Here is a 27,914-nt window from a genome sequence, read left to right on the forward strand (position 1 = left end):
GTTTATTACCAGACCTGATTCCTGGACTGAGTGTATGTATTTGAACACAGAGGCCGACATTGTAGATCATCTGCTTGCATGTTAAATCATTCTTTACCTACTTCCCAGTTGGCTGATTAAAACAAAAAAGTATTTCACTGTGACAGTCTTGTTTTAAAGTGAATGAGTTCATCTCTCTTTGTAAGCAAACTGTGATCAATGGATCGTTACTTTCAAGCGGGACTTTGTGAATCTGATGAATGTCAGAGGAGTTTGTTTATCTTCGAAGTGGTGGAAGATTTGTTGATATCCACAGAATGAGACACTGGGTATTTTTTTCAGAAATGTTGTTATGGAAACAAAATATTAGAGGAAAGACTGTTCCACAGTAACAATGATGTAACCCAGAATAGTGCTGCAAGTTAAACAAACAAAAAAAAAAAAGGCTTTTTTGTAACATCACTGTGTCATATGACGTGCAGCTAATATCTTGATCAAAATTGTGCTTCACAAACAAGAATGTGAAGCTGAGGGCTTTAACAGCTGAAACACCAAAAACTCTCAATTATAATTTGGATGTTACCAACTCCCCAGTGTCATATTTTCTGTCTTTGCTCAAATACTTCCTCTGAAACAGTAAAACGCTTCCTTCTTTTACTTTGCTTCCCTAGATATATTGGGAAATAAGAAGTGAGATTAGCTCAGGTAAACCAGCATGTATTCTCACTCACTACTCTCAGTATTGTTAGGTGAGGCAACACTTTGGGCTCCTATATATTGCTTTTTAATTTTCCAATTTTTGCTGCATAAGTACACAGAACACTTAAGATTCCTGTTGCTGTTCAAAACAATGCACTGCCAATGAGAACTATCAATAGGCTTCTGTAGCACGGGTATGTTACTGAAAGGCAGCAGAGGACATCGATATTCAGGTCAACTACTGACCAAAGCTACTGCATTCTGTGTAACAAGGGATACCAGACAGAAAGTCAAGTGTTCTTTTATTTAAACCTTTGCTTCTTTACTAACATTCAGCAGATTATCTTGGTAGCAATCAGGAGAGGACATATTTTTCAATCTAGTAAGTGATCAAATTTCAAAGTAACACTTTTTGAATTAGTACTGTAAGGTTACATTTCGAGAGGATCTGGCTGGAATCCACTGAGAGTATTATAGAGAGATCTGCTGCCTTCAGGCCAAGTATTCTGGTCTCACAGTGCAAGATTGGACAAATGAGGCTTTTTACAAAAACTAATGTCTGTGCTGTTTGAGTTCAAATCACAAACTGCCTTCAAGCCTTGTGCAGTATGCTGCACATGGCAATGTCAAAACCCATCTTGGTTTCCTCGTCACTCTGCAGATTGCAGATTTTATCCACTTGAATGCTCATTGTAAAGTGCATCCAGAAAGTATTCACAGCACTTTTTCCACATTTTGTCATTTCAACCTTATTCCAAAATTGAGTAATTATTTATTTCCCTCAAAATTTGTCTCACAACACCCCATAATGACAACATGAAAAAGTTTTTTTTATTTTGCAAATTTATTAAAAATGAAAACCTAAGAAATCACGCGTACGTAAGTATTCACACCCTTTGCTCAGTGCTTTGTTGATGTGCCTTTGGCAGAAATTTCAGCCTCAGGTCTTCTTGAATATGATGCCACAAGCTTGGTGGACCTATCTTTGGACAGTTTTTTTTCCATTCCTCTTTGGAGCACCTCTCAAGCTCCATTAGGTTGGATGGGGAGCGTCGGTGCACAGACATTTTCATGTTCAATCAGATTCAGGTCTGGGCTCTGGCTGGTCCACTCAAGGACATTCACAGAGTTGTCCTGATGCCACCCCTTTGATATCTTGGCTGTGTGATTGGGGTCATTGTCCTGCTGAAAGATGAACCATCTCTCCAGTCTGAGGTCAAGAGCGCTCTGGAGCAGGTCTTCATCCAGGATGTCTCTGTACATTGCTGCATTCATCTTTCCCTCAATCCTGACTAGTCTCCCAGTTCCTGCTGCTGGAAAAACATCCCCATAGCATGATGTTGCCACCACCATGCTTCACTGTAGGGATGGTGCCTGGTTTCCTCCAAACATGACACTGACATTCACACCAAAGAGTTCAATCTTTGTGTCATCAAACCAGAGAATTTTGTTTCTCATGGTCTGAGAGTCCTTCAGGTGCCTTTTGGCAAACTCCACTTGGGCTGCCATGCACCTTTTACTAAGGAGTGGCTTCCGTCTGGCCACTCTACCATACAGGCCTGATTGGTGGATTGCTGTAGAGATGGTTGTCCTTCTGGAAGGTTCTCCTCTCTCCACAGAGGAATGCTGGAGCTCTGACAGAATAACCATCAGGTTCTTGGTCACCTCCCTGGCTAAGGCTGTTCTTCCCTGATTGCTCAGTTTAGACGGGCGGCCAGCTCTCGGAAGAGTCCTGGTGGATCTGAACTTCTTCTATTTGTGGATGATGGAGGCCACTGTGCTCATTGGGACCTTCAAAGCAGCAAAAATGTTTCTGTACCCTTCCCCAGATTTGTGGCTTGAGATAATCCTGTCTCAGAAATCTACAGACAATTCCTTTGACTTCATGCTTGGTTTGTGCTCTGACATTCACTGTCAACTGTGGGACCTTATATGTAGACAGGTGTGTTTCTTTCCAAATCATGTCCAGGTGGACATGATTTACCCCAGGTGGGCTCCAGTTAAGCTGTAGAAACATCTCAAGGATGTTTAGTGGAAACACTGTGAATGTTCTTGAGTGGCCCAGCTGCTTGCATTCAGAACAAAACTCCATCCTCATGGAAAGTATAATAATACATGACGGTGCTGGCGGACACGTTGTCTGATCATCTTCACTGTTATCAAAAAGAAAAAAAAAGTGAACAAGGTTTAAATGGATTTTAAATTTTAAAATTAAATTTTGTGAGCTGCACCACCTCACTTTATAACACTGAACACAGGTGATGTTGATTTTCTTCAACAGTCTCTAATAAAGTAAAGTGATCTCAGCCATGAAAAGCTTGGAAAACTTGAACTGAGAAGGACACTCAGTGGATCGTTAACACACGGATTTGAAGCGTTTTAGTTGTGATTGCATCTTCTTGTGGTTGGACTGAATGGCAATGCTTTGGAAGGAGTCAATGGACGTGCATGTTGGGAAAAAAGCACCTCATTCATGCTCTTCATAATGAAACAATAAATCATGTCATACTTAATTATATTGAATTCCACTGGATCTGGAACAGAACTTCAGTGCATACACTGTGAAAAACACTTTGTTTTCACTGTAAAATGTATTGTTCTGGCTGTGTTAACACTTCAGGGTGAATGAACGTGAGAGACACATTGAAGTACCTTATGACACAGCCTTTTGTGTCACAGTCACCAATTGGTGTTCTTATGAATTCCTGCTGATCGACATGTATTTAGAAAAAAATGTGCACACAGCATAAAAAACAAGTAGTCCACAGCCTTCAAAGTGGGAATGAGGCAGCTTGATCACAATAATAAAAATCCACCCGTTCTTTATGATATCTTATTGTTTTTTAATGATGCTGATATTTCAGTGGATTTATTTTTTTAGTACAACGCAATGCTTCAGGTCAAACTGCTGCACTGTTTCTCTGGAGCTATCGTTCAAACAGTGTTGGTGCACCTGGGTTAAAACGGTGGAGAGGTCCCATCTGTATGGAAGTAAATCTGTGCGTCAGAGTCTGAATTCGAATTTTAATGTTGAATTTTTTTGAGTATCAAAATCAGAGTTTGAGTTGATTTTCTAAGGTTGAATTTGTTTGGCATCAAATATTCAGCCTCAAAAAGTTCAATCTAAAAAAAAAAAATTCAACCTAAAAAAACATTTAAAACCTAAAATAATTTCAACCTCAAAAATTCAACGTCAAAAAATAGAAAAGCAGGGAGAAGCAATTGATCCCTGTCTCAATCATTCAACGTTCAGCAATTTATCACGTCATCTTCTTCTTTCGATTTGGTCTCGGTGTCACATGAACAGTAGGGTAAAACATGATTGGCTGAATGTATCACGTCTTCTTTTGATTTGGTCTCGGTGTCACATGACCAATAGGGCAAAACATGATTGGCTGAATGTATCACGTCTTCTTTTGATTTGCTCTCGTGTCACATGACCAATAGGGTAAAACATGATTGGCTGAATGTTGGATGATTGAGACAGGGATCAATTACTTTTCCCTGCTTTTCTGTTTTTTGAGGTTGATTTTTTTTTTAGGTTGAATTTTTTTTTTTTTTTTTTTTTTTAGTTTGAAGTTTTTGAGGCTGAATATTTTGATGTTAAACAAATTCAGCCTTAGAACTTCAACTTCAAACTCTGATTTTGATGCTAAAAAATGAAACCTTAAAAATTCAAATTCAAACTCTGATGGCACAGATTTACTTCCATACATCTGGTTTTCTTTGTAATCAAATTGACATTTACCCATCTACTGAAGCTTGTACATATCTGTAAGTGTTAAGCCTCTGGGTGACATTTTCTTTTAATATCTATTTTGAGTAGCAGTAGTTTCTGAATTGCCCTACTTTCTCAGTTCATATGAATAATTTTCTGTCATATTATGAGTAATGTTAATGGTGTTCAATGCAGCAGTTGACCTCATACTGTATCTTTTCTAATTTGAAGATTCTTTTTCCACATATTCCTCATTTATTATTCAGGCCAAATCAAGGTCATGTATCCCTACTTTAAATTCCTTACACGCACCAATAAAGCTGTAATGTAATTCCTGATTTGTTTATTGTTCTTCGTGTCCTCACAGCATTTCCAGGATGGGCGTAAGGCACAGCAGCAAATCGAGAGCTCATGGAAGCAGCTGGAGTTGGTGAGTCACCCCATCTGTCCACAGAACACCATAATTCACTCATGATTGTCACCTCTGATCATTGCGGTATGGTGTATTAAGATCAAGAGAGACACAAATCAAAGCAGAATACCTTAAATGGTTATGATCTCATCATGTATATTTTAGTTATTTTTTCTGAAGCTTAATATTTCTCATCGTATAGTGAAGCATTTCAGTAAATCTGTAACTTTTCTCAGTCTGCAAGTTGAATAATTGTAAATCTTAAAATGCTTGTTGTGATGTGTGTGAATAGGTTAATAATTTGTGTGGTGACATTTTTTTTTTATCACAAAATTTAGATCCATTTTGACAGACAGATGTTATAAACAAACACGTTCATCATTTTTCCACTTGTAATTCAGTTATATATCAAAGAAGCAACACAATAGCAAAGCTCAACCTCAAACATGTGCAAAGGGTTAATACTCTTTTGCACTGGACTTGCCACAAGGTTCAGCACAGCCCCCTTTCACAGACTATACGACTTGTGCAGAGCTCACCCGCTATGTAGGTTACCCCTTCTCAGTCATTTATCTCGTTATTCAGGCTCATGGTGCGTTATGTTGAACATTTGCCAGCTTTGATGATGATGCAGTTGTCCTAGAAACAAAGCTTTAGCACCAGCATTGCTAATAAAATGGTAAATATCAACTTGTGTTAAAATGTGCCGGGTTCTCTGAAACAAGAAGTATCAGCTTCTTCTCAATTTCATCTTCTTTGCCAGGCTGGGTGTCTTGTTTTTATTGGTGTGTGACTATTCATCACAAGACACTGTGGTCAAACTTCAATTTAACTGAACTTAAGCACAGTGCATGTTGAGCAGTATAGCATGTAACCACAACTGTGTGTTGCTCGGCGCAAATAATTGTAAACTAATGGGTTTCCAGGACAGCCTGAGTGCAGCAGGGAGTTTCATCATGGATCCATGAAGTTCTTGTGTTGTTATTTTGTTCTCTATATTTCAAAGACTTACCATTGTGGTGGTTGTGCGTCCAAGTCGGACCTGTCTCAGTTCTTCTGCAGAAATATACTTGCTTTTAACCACACATTCACATAAACATCCGGCTACACCATGAACATAATTGTACACAGACTTGCCTGTGGAGAACATGTGTTTCTGGGGGGGGAGGTTCCACTCAAGGGTGGAACAACCGGCACATCAAGGTACTTGGACCACGTGGAACTTCTGGATCTGTATGCAGTACACAAATTGTAAATTTGGCTGATCTCATGACAGCTGTTCTGACAAACACATTTGTCACTATGCAACAGCAGTGACACATTGTATATACACTGAACAAAAATGTAAATGCAACACTTCTGTTTTTCTATACACACAAAAGACCCATTTCTCTCAATATTCCTTTTGTTGTGTGATAAACTTAACATTTTGAGTGGCCTTTTATTGTGGCCAGCTAAGGCACACCTGTGCAATAATCATGCTGTCTAATCAGCATCTTGATATGCCACACTTGTGACGTGAGATGGATTATCTTGGCAAAGGAGAAGTGCTCACTAACACAGATTTAGACAGATTTGTGAACAATATTTGAGAGAATAGGTCTTTAATGCATGTCAAATCAAATCAAATCCATTTTATTTATATAGCGCCAAATCACAACAAACAGTTGCCCCAAGGCGCTTTATATTGCAAGGCAAAGCCATAAAATAATTACGGAAAAACCCCCGAACGATAAACCGACCCCGTGAGCAAGCACTTGGTGACAGTGGGAAGGAAAAACTCCCTTTTAACAGGAAGAAACCTCCAGCAGAACCAGGCTCAGGAAGGGGCAGTTTTCTGCTGGGACTGGTTGTGGCTGAGGGAGAGAACCAGGAAAAAGACATGCTGTGGAGGGGAGCAGAGATCAATCACTAATGATTAAATGCAGAGTGGTGCATACAGAGCAAAAAGAGTAAGAAATACTCGGTGCATCATGGGAACCCCCCAGCAGTCTAGTCTATAGCAGCATAACTAAGGGATGGTCAGAGTCACATGATCCAGCCCTAACTATAAGCTTTAGCAAAAGGAAGTTTAAGCCTAATCTTAAAATAGAGAGGGTTGTCTGTCTCCCTGATCTGAATTGGGAGCTGGTTCCAGGAGGAGAGGAGCCTGAAAGCTGAAGGCTCTGCCTCCCATTCTACTCTTACAAACCCTAGGAACTACAAGTAAGCCTGCGTACTACACAAAGCCTTTGTGTCTTTAATAATTTTAAAAACTGTGTGCACAATTGCAAACTGAAAGTAAAGAAGATTGATTTTATTTTATTTAAAAATGCTCTGTGGACGTAAAATAACAAAAACAGCATTGTGCACAGTCCATTTTCATGTGACAATTAGTCTGTCACATCACAGCTCAACATCTTGGGAGTCTCCTTCTTGCACAGTGAATCAAATTTTGAGAACTGCCTTCTCCACATATATTTTCCACAGAGTACCATACAGTAATGTTTGTATTTCATAATGATTCGATCTAAATTAAGTCAAAGAATAATTTAGTGACTTGGAAATATTCGTGTATCAATCGTCTAAATTGTCTGAAAAAGCTGGAGTAAAAGGGTGATTCTTTAACTACGGGCACTATTGGCCTTGTAAATGTAATTTCCACCACACCAGCGCCTTACAATATAAAGCGCCTTGGGGCAACTGTTTGTTGTGATTTGGCGCTATATACATGTGCTCTGGTGTCACTGTTTATCTCCATAGAAACTACCCAAACAATCTTTCATACAAACTGTTTAGGGACATTACAGTGTTGTGGTGGAAATTACGGCAATAGTGTGGGACAACTATATTTTGTTTAAAAAAATCACAACAGTTTTATGGACTTTGAATACCCCAATATGTTTGATTATTTTACTGATATTTATTCAGGAATATTTAAAACATTAGAAAAAACCGTTTCTTTACCATTCATTTTTATCATTGAAGATCACAAAGTCTGGGTGTGGACAAGCACAAAACGGCAATATTTGCATATAATGATGCTGAAAAAAGGTGAACGTCATCATAGACTACTAGAACAAATTTCTAACAACTTTCATTGTAAAGATAACTATAAAAGTGTGAAATTTCCCGTTTTTTCTGTTTTTCATACAATATGATCAAAGGACATAATAGTGCCCGTAGTCTAAGAATCACCCAAAACTGAATATTTGTATTTACAATAAATTCTATTTGGTTTGTTCCGTTATTTGTCCCCTTGAAATGGATGGAATGTGAATCCAATCTCTAATTCCTAAATGGTTGAGGTGAAATTAGGTTAGGCAATAAGTTATCCCAACAGACCCCCTCATGTGCTACAAGGAAAAACTTAACTCCACAATTAAAAAGTCTTTTGGCTATGTGGTGGGCAGTTATGATTCTAGACAACATTGCCTGTGGGCATTAATTGGAGAATTGTGCACAGAAGTCCAGTTAAGGGAACTTGTGTAGAAAATCAAAACCAGACTCACAGGACTGACCTTTTATAGAAAATATGCTCATGTGGAACTTGTGGCTTGGTGGTGCAGTGTTTGTAACACTACCTTGATACTGGAAGCTTTGTCTGACATTACTTATTATTTAAGTTCTTTTAGATACAGAGTGTTAGTGGATTTCCAGCTCTTCTGAGGGGGAATCATCTACTCCCCTCCAGGCATATTCTGCTCTTTTGGCTTTGACTTGGCCTGACTTGGTTTGGCACAGTAATGGCCTCTGTCTACTTTCTAGAATTGGCCTTTTCAAAGAGCATCTTCAACTGACATCAGGATATCTTCCCAATGTCTCACTTTTCACTTTCCTTGTTTCTGTTATTTTTAACTGCATTGCCAATGGTAGAGCAGTACTCTCAGGTTACTAGACACTTTGCCACTGTACCATTTCACCCTTAAATATATAAATGCACAGTATTATTAACATAACCCTAACCCCAAATCTAAACCAAACCCCTAAAGACTCACTTACAACCCACTACACGTGTTGGACACGCACATATCACATAGAGTGGCAGGCCATAACCATGCCAAGGTATCCAGGGGAAAGTTTGCGAAAGAGTATGGGCATGGTCCTTGTCATGGTCACGTACAGGCTGCATGCCTGTTGTGCATGAGGCGTGCGGAATATTGCGCCATTAGCCTATGCCAAGCATATGTCTGTCACACGTGATCAGTGCATGTTACTTGCAAATTACAAACCCTGTAGCCAGGAGTGCAGCCCGCCCCTGTGGTGCAGGTGGTCTGCATGAGACCACACTGTTACTGTTACTGTTACATAAGTTGTACTTTTATATGTTTCATTTTCTGTCTGTTAAGTTCATCAGTTGAGTTGTCATTTTTTTCCAGTTTAATGGTCTACTTTTCCAAATTTTCTGGTCCGGTGAGCCTATACAGGGATAAGGAAAACCCTGATTTTTCATTTGGAGGAAAAAGTGCAGGGCACTGGATGTCACTGCCACAATTAGCTGCTCTGATACGGATCATGTATTACTTATTATAAACATAATGAAGAACAGACAGGGGTTAATATGGGATAAAGAGCCTAAGTCTCAATGATCTGGACTTGTGCTGAGGTATCATATTAAGTGTGACTCAGCACACTGGTGTTCTCATCAGAGCTCTGATCACAAGACGAGATGTCTTTACAATGGTGAGGACTATTAAACATCAGCTGGAACTCTGAACCTGCCTGCTTACTGCAGTCCATAACATTTTTAGTTCTCAATGCTCTACTGTACATATTGTGTTACTGAAAAGATTCTACTTGAGGATTGGGTCACTGTGCTCATGCATATACATGCATACATTTCATATTTACAGTGGGGTAAAAAAAAGTATTTAGTCAGTCCCTGATTGTGCAAGTTCTCCTACTTAGAAAGATGAGAGAAGTCTGTAATTTTTTATCATAGGTACTTTCAACTGTGAGAGACAAATGAGAAAAAAATCCAGGAAATCACATTGTAGGATTTTTAAAGAATTTATTTGTAAATGATGGTGGAAAATAAGTATTTGGTCAGTTGCAAAAGTTCAACTCAATACTTTGTAACATAATCTTTGTTGGCAATGACAGAGGTCAAACATTTCCTGTAAGTCTTCACCAGGTTTGCACACACTGTAGCTGGTATTTTGTCCCATTCCTCCATGCAGATCTCCTCTAGAGCAGTGATGTTTTGATACCTGTGTTGTCTTGATACCTGTAAATAAAGTGATTTTCACAGATCTGGCAACTTGCTTCTGACGGATTGTTTGTTGCTGTGACGCCACTCTGAACTTCACACGGTTGTATACACTTCTTTATTTCTGTTTAGCACTCTTCTGGTTATTAATTATATCTACTCTGAACGTTACTTAACAACAGTCCTGTTGTGAATCGCTAGCAGTTAGCATTCACGGTTAGCTTTGGCTAGTTGGGTCGACCCCTCCCCTCTCTGTCATTACTTTTATAGCTGTTCTTTTTTACCCGTTTAACACTTCTGTTCATTTTTCAGTCGAACTGCTGTGAATTTTAAGTAATTATTTTACTCCTGTGTAAAATCTTAGGAGCGTCTAGCATTTTCGCTAGCAGTTAGCTTGCGTTAGCTATTTCGGACCCCCGTCATCATTTATCATTTCATTTTTTTTACACTACTGTTAGTTAATTAACTGTTTAGTGTATTTTATAGCTGCTGCTTTTTTTTTTTACCTTTTTAATACTTCTTTAGTTTTTCAGTGTAACTACTGTGAATTTAAGAAATTTATTTGTGTCTGTGTGAGCCTTAGGAGTGGTTAGCTTATCCATTATTGGTTAGCTTGTGTTGCTTGGCTACATTCTTGAATTTCTTAGTACACAAAGTACACTACTAATTCTACTTACACCCTCCGTAAATCCTGCGTGATGTTGGAAGATAGGGTGGCTCTCTTAGAGAGCCGTGTCCATAAGTTAGAGCAGATTCTTAGCTCAGTGGAGTTAGATGTTATGGGCACTCCAGAGGGGGTTAGTCTTGGGCCGGCTAGCGAGCCCATTAGCATCAGCTTAGAAACGCCGGCTGTGGAGGACGGCTTTCGGACTGTGGCTAGGCGGAGGAAGCCCCTTAGGCTTGGTGCCCGGTTGTGGCACCTCGATCACACTTGCCAGTGCAAACTGTGAATCGGTTTCTCCCCCTTGGATTTGCCAGATGTGAATTCTCTGAGCCCACAAGTGACTTCCACTCCTGTCTCCAGGCCGAAACACCGGACTTTAGTGACAGGGGATTCTATCACCCACAAAGTCAGGTTACAGACGCCGGCTGATGTTAAATGTATACCTAGGGCCAGAGCTCCCGACATTGCATCTCATCTTAGGGTGCTGATACTGCAGAAGGGAAGACAGACGAAGGAACATGACATGAGATATAGTCACATAGTATTCACGTTGGCACAATGATATCAGAATGAAGCAATCAGAGGTCACAAAATGGACATAGAGAGGACTTGTGACCTTGCCAGAAAGATGTGTCGGCATTGATTACTAGTCTATGGTCCCCTCTCCTCCCGGGGTACTGATGAGGCGTTTAGCAGGCTGACATCGTTAAATAGGTGGCTGGCGCAGTTTTGTAGACAGCAAGGCTTTAGCTTTATTGATAACTGGCCTTTGTTCTGGGGCTGCCGTGGCTTACTGATGCCGGACGGCCTCCACCCTACTGGAGAAGGCGCCGCCATCTTGTCTGCGAACATAGATAGAGCTCTACAGGGAGGGTAATATTAGGAATCTACAGCAGGCCACGGAGCAGGTGATTAGAGACCCCTGCAAGGCTTATGACAAATGTGGGTGTGGAATCCATTAGCTTAGCGGGGAATTTAGTGCAGAAAATCCACTATGGTGATAGTGCAGTTTATTTGCCAGGTAGGGAATTTCAACAAGTTGAGACTGTGGCCTGCTTCCGTAGTCATGTCCATAAAAATCATAGAGGGATATGCTTTCCAAACTTAATACCCATTACTGTATTGGATGATGTTGAAATTGAGGATAGCCCAGTGGCTGTTCCAGCAATAGCAAAGATTTCGTGTCTGCTACCTACAACACACGTGGAATGTCTTAAACCTAAACCTACTTCTAGACATCTTATATATGCTACTCTGGAACCACCTCTAAACCCAAACAGTTCAACTGTCATCCCCACTGAGGTCCTTAGACTGGGTCTCATTAACATAAGATCACTGTCCTCAAAATCATTGTTGATCAATGATCTAATTATTGATCATCACTTAGATATGATTGGGCTATCTGAAACCTGGCTTAAACCTACAGCTGTCCTCCCCTTAAATGAGGCCTGCCCACCAGCTTATACATTTAGTCACGTCCCTCGTGATGTGAAGCAAGGCGGGGGTGTTGCTCTTATTTATAAATCTAGGTTTAGCTTATTAGCTGTTGGGGGTTACAAATATCACTTGTTTGAGCATCTGATTCTCCGCTCTGCTCAGAATATTATACATTGCCAAGGTCAGAAGAATAAAAATCAGTCGTATTACGTTGTCACTGTATATAGGCCTCCTGGCCCATATTCTGAATGTTTAGATGAATTTGGTGCGTTCATCTCTAACTTGTCAACTAGTGTAGATAACATTCTGATCATTGGAGACTTTAACATTCATATAAATAAGCCTTCTGATCCCCTCTGCAAATCATTTATGGAAATTGTGGATGCATTAGGATTTCGGCAATGCATTCAGGGATTCGACGCACATTAGTGGAAATACCGTGGATCTGGTTCTCGCACGTGGTATTGCTGTCACGAATATTGACATCATGCCTCTTACATCAGTGGTGTCTGATCACTCACTTAATAAGTTTACAGTTTCGCTGCCGTGTTTAGTGGAACAACAACCTTATATATCATTACGGCGATGCATCAACTCCTCAACTAAGACTGAACTCGAAGCTAGACTGCCTGATGTCTTAGCTTCACATTTGACAAATACCCAGTCAGTAGACAGACTTGTGGATAGTTTAAACTCAACTCAGTGCTCAAAACTACACTCGACATGATTGCACCACCTGTGTTAAAACCGCGCTTCCCCAAATCACAGTCACCTTGGTTCAGTGATTATCTGCGTGACCTCAAGCATAAAGCAACAGGTCTAGAACGGAAATGGCGTCATTCAAAATTAGAAGTATTTCACCTTGTGTGGCGTGATGCTATCTTAGACTGTAAGCATGCATTACTGGCCACAAAGTGGTCTTACTACTCTGATTTGATCAACAAAAACAAGCATAACTCAAAGTTCTTGTTCGACATGGTGGCAACACTTATTCATGGACAACCACCTGTAGTTCGCTCTCCTTTTACAGCACAAGATTTTCTGGATTACTTTGAGAAGAAAATAGAAGACATCAGGTTAAACATATCCCGGCATGCCTTAACCCAGCTACTACACCCTGCTATTGAGGTGGGCGCCACTACTGAGGTATTACCTAGATTTACAGAATTTGATAGTATCTCACTAGGCATGCTGACAAAACTCGTAATGTCAACAAAAGCACAACCTTTTTATTTGATCCTATACCAACAAAACTGTTTAAGGACCTGTGGCCCACTCTTGGGCTGACTGTGCTGGAAATTATTAATCTTTCTTTAACTTCTGGATCTGTTCCTAAATGTTTCAAATCTGCAGTGATTAAACCATTACTTAAGAAACCTAATCTTGACCCTAGTGTATTGACAAACTATCGGCCGATATCAAATCTATCATTTTTCTCTAAAATTCTGGAAAAAAGTGGTGTCACAGCAGCTCGTAGACTATCTTACTGAGAATAATCTCTTTGAACCACTGCAGTCTGCTATTAGAAAATATCATTCCACAGAGACGGCTCTCACTAAAGTGGTGAATGATCTTCTGCTTACAATGGATTTGGACACCACTACGGTTCTGTTGCTGTTAGATCTCAGTGCTGCATTTGATACAGTGGATCATCATATTCTACTTGATAGGCTGGAAAATCATTTTGGGATTACAGGGAGTGCCCTTGCATGGCTGACGTCATACTTGACCAGTCGTTCTCACTGTGTTTTGTACAGTAACACTACCTCTAACCTTAGTGACATGAAATTTGGGGTTCCACAGGGGTCTGTCTTAGGCCCCCTGCTTTTCTCCCTTTATATAGCACCCCTTGGGCACATATTTTGGCGTTTTGGTATTACCTTTCACTGCTATGCAGATGATACTCAGTTATACATGCCCATAACTGCTGGTAATCTCATTCACATAAAATCCTTAGAAGATTGCCTTGCAGCAGTGAGGAGTTGGATGTCTAGAAACTTCCTACTTTTAAACTCTGATAAGACTGAAATGATGGTTCTTGGTCCATTGAGACATCGGCATCAGTTTGTCCAGTTAGATAGATAGATAGATAGATAGATAGATAGATAGATAGATAGAGACAGACAGACAGACAGACAGACAGACAGACAGAGGGATATTCAAAGCATCCAGCAGCTTACACATTAGACAAGACACACACATTGCACCAGACACACAAAATTGGGTTAAGTAAATAAAACAAAATGGACTAATCAATAAAAGCTGCTAACTAAAAATACAATTTGTGTGCAAGTTCCCTCCTCTTCATGCTGCTCCCCCAGCAGACCACAACAGAGAAGAGGACACTGGCTACCACAGACTGGTAGAACATTCACAGGAGTTTATGGCAGATCCTGAAGGACCCTAACCTCCTCAGGAAGTACAGTCTGCTCTGTCTCTTCCTGTAGAGGGTGTCAGTATTGGCTGACCAATCCAACCTATCGTCCATAAGTGTCCCCAGATATTTGTAAGTCTGGACCACCTCCACATCGACCCCCTCAATGGAGACTGGCTGCAGAGTGGGCCCGGACCTTCTGAAGTCCACTACCATCTCCTTTGTTTTGGCAATGTTCAGCTGCAGGTGGTTTGATTTGCACCACTCCACAAAGTCCTGTATCAGGTCCCTGTACTCTCTTTCCTGTCCCTCTCGCACACATCCCACAATAGCAGTGTCGTCTGAAAACTTCTGCATGTGGCACGACTCCGAGTTGTAATTGAAGTCTGATGTGTACAGAGTGAATAGAGCTGGAGAGAGCACAGTTCCTTGTTGTGCTCCAGTGCTGCTGATCACTGTGTCCGAGGTGCAGTTACTGAGTCTGACGTATTGTGGTCTTCCAGTTAGATAATCAGTGATCCAGGTGACCAGATGAGTGTCCACCTCCATCTCCATGAGCTTGTCTCTCAGTAGCAGGGGCTGGATGGTGTTGAAGGCACTGGAGAAGTCAAAAAACATGACCCTCACAGCGCTGTTACCCCTGTCCAGATGAGAGTGGGCCCTGTGAAGGAGGTAGAGGATGGCGTCCTCCACTCACACCTTCTCCCTGTATGCAAACTGCAGTGGGTCCTCAGGTCAGAGGATGCTCAGCAGCAGTCGCTCCATGGTCTTCATCACATGGGATGTCAAAGCGACTGGCCTGTAGTCATTCAGCTCCTTCGGGTGTGCCTTCTTAGGAACTGGAATGACACAGGATGTCTTCCACGTGACTGGGGCCTTTCCGAGACGCAGGCTCAGGTTGAAACATGCTGGAGGGGCTCCCCCAGTTGGTTGGCGCAGGCCTTAAGCATTCTGGGACACATTTTATCCGGGCCTGCTGCCTTCCTGGGGTGGAGTCTCCTTAGCTCTCTCCTGACCTGGTCTGCCGTGAAGGCGGGAGGACGGTGAGAGTGGGGTGCTTGTTCCGGCTGACTGTGACGATGAGGAGGATGATGATGATGTTGGTGATGGTGATGGGGGTGCTGATGGTGGTGAGGATGGTGAGGGTGAGGACGAGGGCTGATCCACTGTGGGTTTTGGTGCTGACGGTGATGATGATGATGGTGAGGGTGAGGGCTGATCTGCTGGGGGTTTTGATGGTGATGAAGTGATAACTGCTGCGGGAGGGGTTGATGGGGATTTGCAGAGGTAGAACAATCAAACCTGTTAAAAAAGTCGTTAAACTGGTTTGCTCTGTCCACACCCCCATCTACTGGGCTGCAGCTGCTGCTTTTGCAGCCTGTGATGGTTTTCATTGCATCCCAGACCTCCTTCATGTTGTTGTCTTGCAGCTTTCTCTCCACCTTCTTCCTGTAGGACTCCTTGGCCTCTTTAAGGTGAACCTTTAATTCCCGCTGTACACGCCTAAGCTCCGTCCCATCTCCGTCTTTGAACGCCCTCTTCTTTTGGTTTAGAAGATTCTTGACATCGCTGGTGATCCAGGGCTTGTTGTTTGGAAAGCAACGTACAGTTTTTATGGGAACAGCAACGTACCTACAGAAGTTCAGGTAGCCCATGATGCAGTGTGTCACCCCATCAACGCTCAGCCTCGGCTCGTGTGTCATACATCACACTGACAAAGTGAGGAAACTTGGGGTAATTTTTGATCCTTCGTTGTCCTTTGGCCTCCACATTAGAAATATTACTAGGACTGCTTTCTTCCACCTGCGAAATATAGCGAAGATTCGTCCCATCCTGTCTATGGCTGATGCTGTGACCCTGATCCATGCATTTATCTCTTCTAGATTGGACTACTGCAATGTTCTATTTTGTGGTTTACCGCAGTCTAACATTAGGGGTCTCCAATTGGTTCAAAATGCTGCAGCCAGACCTTTGACACGAAGCAGAAAGTTCGACCACATTACACCCATTTTGGCATCCCTTCACTGGCTTCCTGTCCCAGTGAGATCAGATTTTTGTCCCTCTCTGCGTAGTGTGTAGCCTTTGTTACTTTGGTCCCAGCTCTCTGCAGGTCCTTCATCAGGTCTCTCTGTGTAGTTCTGGGATTTTTGTTCGTTCACTGTTCTTGTGATCATTTTAACCCCACGGGATGACATCTTGCCTGGAACCCCAGATTGACGGAGATTATCAATGGACTTGTATGTCTTCCATTTTCTTACAATTGCTCCCACAGTTGATTTATTCACACCAACCTGCTTGACTATTGTAGATTCACTCTTCCCAGCCTGGTGCACATCTACAATTTTCTTCCTGGTGTCCTTCAACAGCTCTTTGGTCTTTCAGGTCTGTGAGAGCCAGAAATCTTGCTTGTTTGTGGGTGATCAAATACTTATTTTCCACCATTCTAGTCAACTGTGAATACTGGGTGAAATTATGCATGTGGCAAAACAGCTGAGGTGGGAAAAGCTACAAGCCACTGTGGTATTGGTGCTGAACTTCTTCATGCGAGTTGAGATGCTGTTCTCCTGACTTTACAGGGACTTTGCTTTTATTTACTACACAGGTATCATCCCCACAGACTGTTGGGGAAAGTGTAGTGACACGGACCCACAACAGGGGGCGCAAATGAATGGTCAATAGATGAGCCAAAAGGTAACAATTTAATGTTGTGAATGTGCACAACGATGATACAGACAATCACAGAATCTGACAGCAGTCAATACACCAAGGTGACGTGTGGGCAGGCTCGAGGATAGAAGACGTCTGTCCTGAGAAGAGCCGGAACCACACGATTTCCACCGCCACAGAACCCGGAGAATACTGGAGCCGCCAAGTCCCAAATTCCCAGGTGATCACCGTCCCCGACTGTCGGATCTGGTACTGCTGGCAAGGAGCACAAACAGTGAGATGTGGGTGTGTGCACACCCAGTAACAAAAACAGTCAGAAGGTGGAAAGTCACCTCCACCTCTAATCACACACACGTGCAGCTCCTGTCTAACCACTTATCTGGTTGGGGTGTGAAGCGAAGCCGTCGCTGATCACACCAAACGCCAATCCCACAGATAAGGAAACACTTACAGGAAAATGGCTGCAAAGAAGTTCAGACTATTAGTCAGTGTTTTCAGTTTAGCAGAGAATTACCTTCACAGGTAGATGATATCTCGGCAGCGAGGTGGAGATGACATCCGGCTTTTATGGAGTGATGAAATGAAGATGGGTGACAGCTGTCATGAGTTGATGTGTGACAGCTGTCACTCCCGGTTGTGTCCGTGGCGGCAGCGCCCTCTCGTGCCTGAAGCCCGCACTTCAGGCAGGGCGCCCTCTGGTGGTGGGCCAGCAGTACCTCCTCTTCTGGCGGCCCACACAACACAGACTGGAAAACTGACTTATCTCTTTGGAAAGAAAACGGTGATTTTCTGATTTGCTACATACAGTAGACTGCATATACTGGACAAATCTTGCATGATATCACCCATACCTTTTCTATGGAGAGGCAGAAGAGCTTTTTTAGAGGCTTCTGCTCTGGGTGTCATCATGTTGGCAGTACTTACTCAGCTTATGTCACAGCCAATCCATGTTTGGATACTGATGTGGAATATAGGCAACACCATACATACCCTGGGTGGGATGAATGAAACCCAAACATGTCCCCATTTTAAGAATTACCAACAAGCTAAGCTAACATGCCTTGGTTTGGGTTTTTTATCAATTTTTTTGGCTTCCACCACTGAGCAGTGAAAAACTTGTTAAAGTACTGTACCATGTGTTTCTGGTATTCAGAGGGTGCAAAAAAAATTGTTAAACATCACCTTAGTGCATCTCTGCTTCACCTCAGGGAGCTTTGGTGGCTGCTCTCTGGTGTAGTTGATTTAGTGCATGCATTATGATCATATTTTATGTTGTAGTCACACTTTTAATTTTGGCATACTGATGTAGCACATTGTGGAGAATTTGCTACAGAATGAAGCCCAGCTCTTTTTCTGTGATTTTTGTTTGTTCTTTTTCTCTTTAGCTTTGTTTATTACCAGACCTGATTCCTGGACTGAGTGTATGTATTTGAACACAGAGGCCGACATTGTAGATCATCTGCTTGCATGTTAAATCATTCTTTACCTACTTCCCAGTTGGCTGATTAAAACAAAAAAGTATTTCACTGTGACAGTCTTGTTTTAAAGTGAATGAGTTCATCTCTCTTTGTAAGCAAACTGTGATCAATGGATCGTTACTTTCAAGCGGGACTTTGTGAATCTGATGAATGTCAGAGGAGTTTGTTTATCTTCGAAGTGGTGGAAGATTTGTTGATATCCACAGAATGAGACACTGGGTATTTTTTTCAGAAATGTTGTTATGGAAACAAATATTTAGAGGAAAGACTGTTCCACAGTAACAATGATGTAACCCAGAATAGTGCTGCAAGTTAAACAAACAAAAAAAAAAAAGGCTTTTTTGTAACATCACTGTGTCATATGACGTGCAGCTAATATCTTGATCAAAATTGTGCTTCACAAACAAGAATGTGAAGCTGAGGGCTTTAACAGCTGAAACACCAAAAACTCTCAATTATAATTTGGATGTTACCAACTCCCCAGTGTCATATTTTCTGTCTTTGCTCAAATACTTCCTCTGAAACAGTAAAACGCTTCCTTCTTTTACTTTGCTTCCCTAGATATATTGGGAAATAAGAAGTGAGATTAGCTCAGGTAAACCAGCATGTATTCTCACTCACTACTCTCAGTATTGTTAGGTGAGGCAACACTTTGGGCTCCTATATATTGCTTTTTTAATTTTCCAATTTTTGCTGCATAAGTACACAGAACACTTAAGATTTCCTGTTGCTGTTCAAAACAATGCACTGCCAATGAGAACTATCAATAGGCTTCTGTAGCACGGGTATGTTACTGAAAGGCAGCAGAGGACATCGATATTCAGGTCAACTACTGACCAAAGCTACTGCATTCTGTGTAACCAAGGGATACCAGACAGAAAGTCAAGTGTTCTTTTTATTTAAACCTTTGCTTCTTTACTAAACATTCAGCAGATTATCTTGGTAGCAATCAGGAGAGGACATATTTTCAATCTACGTAAGTGATCAAATTTCAAAGTAACACTTTTTGAATTAGTACTGTAAGGTTACATTTCGAGAGGATCTGGCTGGAATCCACTGAGAGTATTATAGAGAGATCTGCTGCCTTCAGGCCAAGTATTCTGGTCTCACAGTGCAAGATTGGACAAATGAGGCTTTTTACAAAAACTAATGTCTGTGCTGTTTGAGTTCAAATCACAAACTGCCTTCAAGCCTTGTGCAGTATGCTGCACATGGCAATGTCAAAACCCATCTTGGTTTCCTCGTCACTCTGCAGATTGCAGATTTTATCCACTTGAATGCTCATTGTAAAGTGCATCCAGAAAGTATTCACAGCACTTTTTCCACATTTTGTCATTTCAACCTTATTCCAAAATTGAGTTAATTATTTATTTCCCTCAAAATTTGTCTCACAACACCCCATAATGACAACATGAAAAAGTTTTTTTTTATTTTTGCAAATTTATTAAAAATGAAAACCTAAGAAATCACGCGTACGTAAGTATTCACACCCTTTGCTCAGTGCTTTGTTGATGTGCCTTTGGCAGAAATTTCAGCCTCAGGTCTTCTTGAATATGATGCCACAAGCTTGGTGGACCTATCTTTGGACAGTTTTTTTTCCATTCCTCTTTGGAGCACCTCTCAAGCTCCATTAGGTTGGATGGGGAGCGTCGGTGCACAGACATTTTCATGTTCAATCAGATTCAGGTCTGGGCTCTGGCTGGTCCACTCAAGGACATTCACAGAGTTGTCCTGATGCCACCCCTTTGATATCTTGGCTGTGTGATTGGGGTCATTGTCCTGCTGAAAGATGAACCATCTCTCCAGTCTGAGGTCAAGAGCGCTCTGGAGCAGGTCTTCATCCAGGATGTCTCTGTACATTGCTGCATTCATCTTTCCCTCAATCCTGACTAGTCTCCCAGTTCCTGCTGCTGGAAAAACATCCCCATAGCATGATGTTGCCACCACCATGCTTCACTGTAGGGATGGTGCCTGGTTTCCTCCAAACATGACACTGACATTCACACCAAAGAGTTCAATCTTTGTGTCATCAAACCAGAGAATTTTGTTTCTCATGGTCTGAGAGTCCTTCAGGTGCCTTTTGGCAAACTCCACTTGGGCTGCCATGCACCTTTTACTAAGGAGTGGCTTCCGTCTGGCCACTCTACCATACAGGCCTGATTGGTGGATTGCTGTAGAGATGGTTGTCCTTCTGGAAGGTTCTCCTCTCTCCACAGAGGAATGCTGGAGCTCTGACAGAATAACCATCAGGTTCTTGGTCACCTCCCTGGCTAAGGCTGTTCTTCCCTGATTGCTCAGTTTAGACGGGCGGCCAGCTCTCGGAAGAGTCCTGGTGGATCTGAACTTCTTCTATTTGTGGATGATGGAGGCCACTGTGCTCATTGGGACCTTCAAAGCAGCAAAAATGTTTCTGTACCCTTCCCCAGATTTGTGGCTTGAGATAATCCTGTCTCAGAAATCTACAGACAATTCCTTTGACTTCATGCTTGGTTTGTGCTCTGACATTCACTGTCAACTGTGGGACCTTATATGTAGACAGGTGTGTTTCTTTCCAAATCATGTCCAGGTGGACATGATTTACCCCAGGTGGGCTCCAGTTAAGCTGTAGAAACATCTCAAGGATGTTTAGTGGAAACACTGTGAATGTTCTTGAGTGGCCCAGCTGCTTGCATTCAGAACAAAACTCCATCCTCATGGAAAGTATAATAATACATGACGGTGCTGGCGGACACGTTGTCTGATTCATTCTTCACTGTTATCAAAAAAGAAAAAAAAAGTGAACAAGGTTTAAATGGATTTTAAATTTTAAAATTAAATTTTGTGAGCTGCACCACCTCACTTTATAACACTGAACACAGGTGATGTTGATTTTCTTCAACAGTCTCTAATAAAGTAAAGTGATCTCAGCCATGAAAAGCTTGGAAAACTTGAACTGAGAAGGACACTCAGTGGATCGTTAACACACGGATTTGAAGCGTTTTTAGTTGTGATTGCATCTTCTTGTGGTTGGACTGAATGGCAAATGCTTTGGAAGGAGTCAAGGACGTGCATGTTGGGAAAAAAGCACCTCATTCATGCTCTTCATAATGAAACAATAAATCATGTCATACTTAATTATATTTGAATTCCACTGGATCTGGAACAGAACTTCAGTGCATACACTGTGAAAAACACTTTGTTTTCACTGTAAAAATGTATTGTTCTGGCTGTGTTAACACTTCAGGGTGAATGAACGTGAGAAGACACATTGAAGTACCTTTATGACACAGCCTTTTTGTGTCACAGTCACCAATTGGTGTTCTTATGAATTCATGCTGATCGACATGTATTTTAGAAAAAAAATGTGCACACAGCATAAAAAAACAAAGTAGTCCACAGCCTTCAAAGTGGGAATGAGGCAGCTTGATCACAATAATAAAAATCCACCCGTTCTTTATGATATCTTTATTGTTTTTTAAATGATGCTGATATTTCAGTGGATTTTATTTTTTTAGTACAACGCAATGCTTCAGGTCAAACTGCTGCACTGTTTCTCTGGAGCTATCGTTCAAACAGTGTTGGTGCACCTGTGTTAAAACGGTGGAGAGGTCCCATCTGTATGGAAGTAAATCTGTGCCGTCAGAGTCTGAATTCGAATTTTTAATGTTGAATTTTTTTTGAGTATCAAAATCAGAGTTTGAAGTTGATTTTCTAAGGTTGAATTTGTTTGGCATCAAAATATTCAGCCTCAAAAAGTTCAATCTAAAAAAAAAAAATTCAACCTAAAAAAACATTTAAAACCTAAAATAATTTCAACCTCAAAAATTCAACGTCAAAAAATAGAAAAGCAGGGAGAAGCAATTGATCCCTGTCTCAATCATTCAACGTTCAGCAATTTATCACGTCATCTTCTTCTTTCGATTTGGTCTCGGTGTCACATGAACAGTAGGGTAAAACATGATTGGCTGAATGTATCACGTCTTCTTTTGATTTGGTCTCGGTGTCACATGACCAATAGGGCAAAACATGATTGGCTGAATGTATCACGTCTTCTTTTGATTTGCTCTCGGTGTCACATGACCAATAGGGTAAAACATGATTGGCTGAATGTTGGATGATTGAGACAGGGATCAATTACTTTTCCCTGCTTTTCTGTTTTTTGAGGTTGATTTTTTTTTTAGGTTGAATTTTTTTTTTTTTTTTTTTTTTTAGTTTGAAGTTTTTGAGGCTGAATATTTTGATGTTAAACAAATTCAGCCTTAGAACTTCAACTTCAAACTCTGATTTTGATGCTAAAAAAATGAAACCTTAAAAATTCAAATTCAAACTCTGATGGCACAGATTTACTTCCATACATCTGGTTTTCTTTGTAATCAAATTGACATTTACCCATCTACTGAAGCTTGTACATATCTGTAAGTGTTAAGCCTCTGGGTGACATTTTCTTTTTAATATCTATTTTGAGTAGCAGTAGTTTCTGAATTTGCCCTACTTTCTCAGTTCATATGAATAATTTTCTGTCATATTATGAGTAATGTTAATGGTGTTCAATGCAGCAGTTGACCTCATACTGTATCTTTTCTAATTTGAAGATTCTTTTTCCACATATTCCTCATTTATTATTCAGGCCAAATCAAGGTCATGTATCCCTACTTTTAAATTCCTTACACGCACCAATAAAGCTGTAATGTAATTCCTGATTTGTTTATTGTTCTTCGTGTCCTCACAGCATTTCCAGGATGGGCGTAAGGCACAGCAGCAAATCGAGAGCTCATGGAAGCAGCTGGAGTTGGTGAGTCACCCCATCTGTCCACAGAACCACCATAATTCACTCATGATTGTCACCTCTGATCATTGCGTATGGTGTATTAAGATCAAGAGAGACACAAATCAAAGCAGAATACCTTAAATGGTTATGATCTCATCATGTATATTTTAGTTATTTTTTCTGAAGCTTAATATTTCTCATCGTATAGTGAAGCATTTCAGTAAATCTGTAACTTTTCTCAGTCTGCAAGTTGAATAATTGTAAATCTTAAAATGCTTGTTGTGATGTGTGTGAATAGGTTAATAATTTGTGTGGTGACATTTTTTTTTTATCACAAAATTTAGATCCATTTTGACAGACAGATGTTATAACAAACACGTTATCATTTTTCCACTTGTAATTCAGTTATATATCAAAGAAGCAACAGCAATAGCAAAGCTCAACCTCAAACATGTGCAAAAGGGTTAATACTCTTTTGCACTGGACTTGCCACAAGGTTCAGCACAGCCCCCTTTCACAGACTATACGACTTGTGCAGAGCTCACCCGCTATGTAGGTTACCCCTTCTCAGTCATTTATCTCGTTATTCAGGCTCATGGTGCGTTATGTTGAACATTTGCCAGCTTTGATGATGATGCAGTTGTCCTAGAAACAAAGCTTTAGCACCAGCATTGCTAATAAAATGGTAAATATCAACTTGTGTTAAAATGTGCCGGGTTCTCTGAAACAAGAAGTATCAGCTTCTTCTCAATTTCATCTTCTTTGCCAGGCTGGGTGTCTTGTTTTTATTGGTGTGTGACTATTCATCACAAGACACTGTGGTCAAACTTCAATTTAACTGAACTTTAAGCACAGTGCATGTTGAGCAGTATAGCATGTAACCACAACTGTGTGTTGCTCGGCGCAAATAATTGTAAACTAATGGGTTTCCAGGACAGCCTGAGTGCAGCAGGGAGTTTCATCATGATCCATGAAGTTCTTGTGTTGTTATTTTGTTCTCTATATTTCAAAGACTTACCATTGTGGTGGTTGTGCGTCCAATGTCGGACCTGTCTCAGTTCTTCTGCAGAAATATACTTGCTTTTTAACCACACATTCACATAAACATCCGGCTACACCATGAACATAATTGTACACAGACTTGCCTGTGGAGAACATGTGTTTCTGGGGGGGGAGGTTCCACTCAAGGGTGGAACAACAGGCACATCAAGGTACTTGGACCACGTGGAACTTCTGGATCTGTATGCAGTACACAAATTGTAAATTTGGCTGATCTCATGACAGCTGTTCTGACAAACACATTTGTCACTATGCAACAGCAGTGACACATTGTATATACACTGAACAAAAATGTAAATGCAACACTTCTGTTTTTCTATACACACAAAAGACCCATTTCTCTCAAATATTCTTTTGTTGTGTGATAAAACTTAACATTTTTGAGTGGCCTTTTATTGTGGCCAGCCTAAGGCACACCTGTGCAATAATCATGCTGTCTAATCAGCATCTTGATATGCCACACTTGTGACGTGAGATGGATTATCTTGGCAAAGGAGAAGTGCTCACTAACACAGATTTAGACAGATTTGTGAACAATATTTGAGAGAAATAGGTCTTTAATGCATGTCAAATCAAATCAAATCAATTTTATTTATATAGCGCCAAATCACAACAAACAGTTGCCCCAAGGCGCTTTATATTGCAAGGCAAAGCCATAAAATAATTACGGAAAAACCCCCGAACGATCAAACCGACCCCTGTGAGCAAGCACTTGGTGACAGTGGGAAGGAAAAACTCCCTTTTAACAGGAAGAAACCTCCAGCAGAACCAGGCTCAGGAAGGGGCAGTTTTCTGCTGGGACTGGTTGTGGCTGAGGGAGAGAACCAGGAAAAAGACATGCTGTGGAGGGGAGCAGAGATCAATCACTAATGATTAAATGCAGAGTGGTGCATACAGAGCAAAAAGAGTAAGAAATACTCGGTGCATCATGGGAACCCCCAGCAGTCTAAGTCTATAGCAGCATAACTAAGGGATGGTTCAGAGTCACCTGATCCAGCCCTAACTATAAGCTTTAGCAAAAAGGAAAGTTTTAAGCCTAATCTTAAAACTAGAGAGGGTGTCTGTCTCCCTGATCTGAATTGGGAGCTGGTTCCAGAGGAGAGGAGCCTGAAAGCTGAAGGCTCTGCCTCCCATTCTACTCTTACAAACCCTAGGAACTACAAGTAAGCCTGCGTACTACACAAAAGCCTTTGTGTCTTTAATAATTTTAAAAACTGTGTGCACAATTGCAAACTGAAAGTAAAGAAAGATTGATTTTATTTTATTTAAAAATGCTCTGTGGACGTAAAATAACAAAAACAGCATTGTGCACAGTCCATTTTCATGTGACAATTAGTCTGTCACATCACAGCTCAACATCTTGGGAGTCTCCTTCTTGCACAGTGAATCAAATTTTGAGAACTGCCTTCTCCACATATATTTTCCACAGAGTACCATACAGTAATGTTTGTATTTCATAATGATTCGATCTAAATTAAGTCAAAGAATAATTTAGTGACTTGGAAATATTCGTGTATCAATCGTCTAAATTGTCTGAAAAAGCTGGATGTAAAAGGGTGATTCTTTAACTACGGGCACTATTGGCCTTGTAAATGTAATTTCCACCACACCATCGCCTTACAATATAAAGCGCCTTGGGGCAACTGTTTGTTGTGATTTGGCGCTATATACATGTGCTCTGGTGTCACTGTTTATCTCCATAGAAACTACCCAAACAATCTTTCATACAAACTGTTTAGGGACATTACAGTGTTGTGGTGGAAATTACGGCAATAGTGTGGGACAACTATATTTTGTTTAAAAAAAAATCACAACAGTTTTATGACTTTGAATACCCCAATTATGTTTTGATTATTTTACTGATATTTTATTCAGAGATATTTTAAAACATTAGAAAAAACGTTTCTTTACCATTCATTTTTATCATTGAAGATCAAAAGTCTGGGTGTGGGACAAGCACAAAACGGCAATATTTGCATATAATGATGCTGAAAAAAGGTGAAAACGTCATCATAGACTACTAGAACAAATTTCTTAACACACTTTCATTGTAAAGATAACTATAAAAGTGTGAAATTTCCCGTTTTTTCTGTTTTTCATACAATATGATCAAAGGACATAATAAGTGCCCGTAGTCTAAGAATCACCCAAAACTGAATATTTGTATTTACAATAAGAATTCTATTTGGTTTGTTCCGTTATTTGTCCCCTTGAAATGGATGGAATGTGAATCCAAATCTCTAATTCCTAAATGGTTGAGGTGAAATTAGGTTAGGCAATAAGTTATCCCAACAGACCCCCCTCATGTGCTACAAGGAAAGATATTTTGAGAACGTGTCAGAAATGGTTGTTGTTGATAGGACACATTATTGTAAGAGCAGAATTATAGAAACGCTAAAGCGGAACATGATTCCGATCTTTGTCCCCTTTTGACAGGGGAGAGAGTTAGAGAGAGGGAAACATGACGGTCTTGTCCTCCTCAACTTCTCTGTGCGTTCAATGATCCCATTGTATGTGAGGCTGATAGGCATAGTTCAGAGTGCACGCTGCCCAACAAACACGGATTGTTCACTAAGAAGCTTGGATGAATGCTTGTTTTTCCTCTACACAAATGACCACTATGAACATTTATTTAATCTGCAGCCTGCAATACTTTGACGGGCTCCATTGCTGTGTCAGTGACATAAACTAACCTCTGTTAGAAACAGTGCAACATCTGAAATGTTTATGACGCCCACGTACGTGCTGTTAACATCCATTTCCATGCTTAGTTAAAGGTCGCGTTAAGAGAGGACCGTCATATTTCATCTGGCTTCTGTGGCGAGGCAGAAATGTCCTGATGTATGTCTGAAAAATCACATAAGGGTTTTCTTTTTCTTTTTCCCCGCTCCTCAGTGTAAAAGAAGGTTTGAGAGAGACTGTAAAGAGGCAGACAGGGCGCAGCAGTACTTTGAGAAGATGGATGCTGACATTAACGTGACGAAAGCCGACGTGGAAAAGGTACGTGTCATCTCACACCAGAGCGGCACCTGCCAATCACATCAGCTCCTCCCAGCTTTGGCGTCTCGTGCTTAGCCTTCCTCACCCTTCCACCAAGCACTGATCCCCCCCTCCCCGCCTTTCACATGATTTTCCATTATATAATTTTCGTCTTTGTGCTTCAACCGACTGCTCCTTCCACTGAGCCAGAAAGACAGCAGAGACAGAGTGTGGACGTGTTTGATATGTAAAAGCCGGTCCTGTCGGAGCAGCTTAGCTAAACGCAGCTGATAGTACGACCGACTCCCCGTCATCACTCGTCTATGTCCACACTTGTGTGAGTTGATTTCTAAAATAATGTTAATATATTTGGTTCCTGCAATGATATATCTGCTTGAAAAAACAAAAATAAGCACGTGGCCATCATCAGATTCTCAGCGACTTGTATACCAGAGCCCCCTGGACCTGCAGCTGATGTCATTTCCTGTTATCATGAACAACTCAGTGTCTAAC

General features: G+C 40.9%; 1 protein-coding gene across 1 annotated transcript in view; it reads left to right on the forward strand.

Annotated features, from left to right (window-relative positions):
* LOC117529995 (formin-binding protein 1-like) overlaps positions 1 to 27,914 on the forward strand; it is a 161,800-nt gene that overhangs the window by 45,041 nt on the left and 88,845 nt on the right. Inside the window, exons 5-6 of the mRNA XM_034192918.1 lie at positions 4,764 to 4,826; positions 27,318 to 27,422. Of these exons, the coding sequence (XP_034048809.1) occupies positions 4,764 to 4,826; positions 27,318 to 27,422 (168 nt within the window). The remainder of the gene's footprint in view (positions 1 to 4,763; positions 4,827 to 27,317; positions 27,423 to 27,914) is intronic.

The sequence above is a fragment of the Thalassophryne amazonica genome, chromosome 17, assembly GCF_902500255.1.
Source record: "Thalassophryne amazonica chromosome 17, fThaAma1.1, whole genome shotgun sequence".
NCBI classification, from domain to species: domain Eukaryota; kingdom Metazoa; phylum Chordata; class Actinopteri; order Batrachoidiformes; family Batrachoididae; genus Thalassophryne; species Thalassophryne amazonica.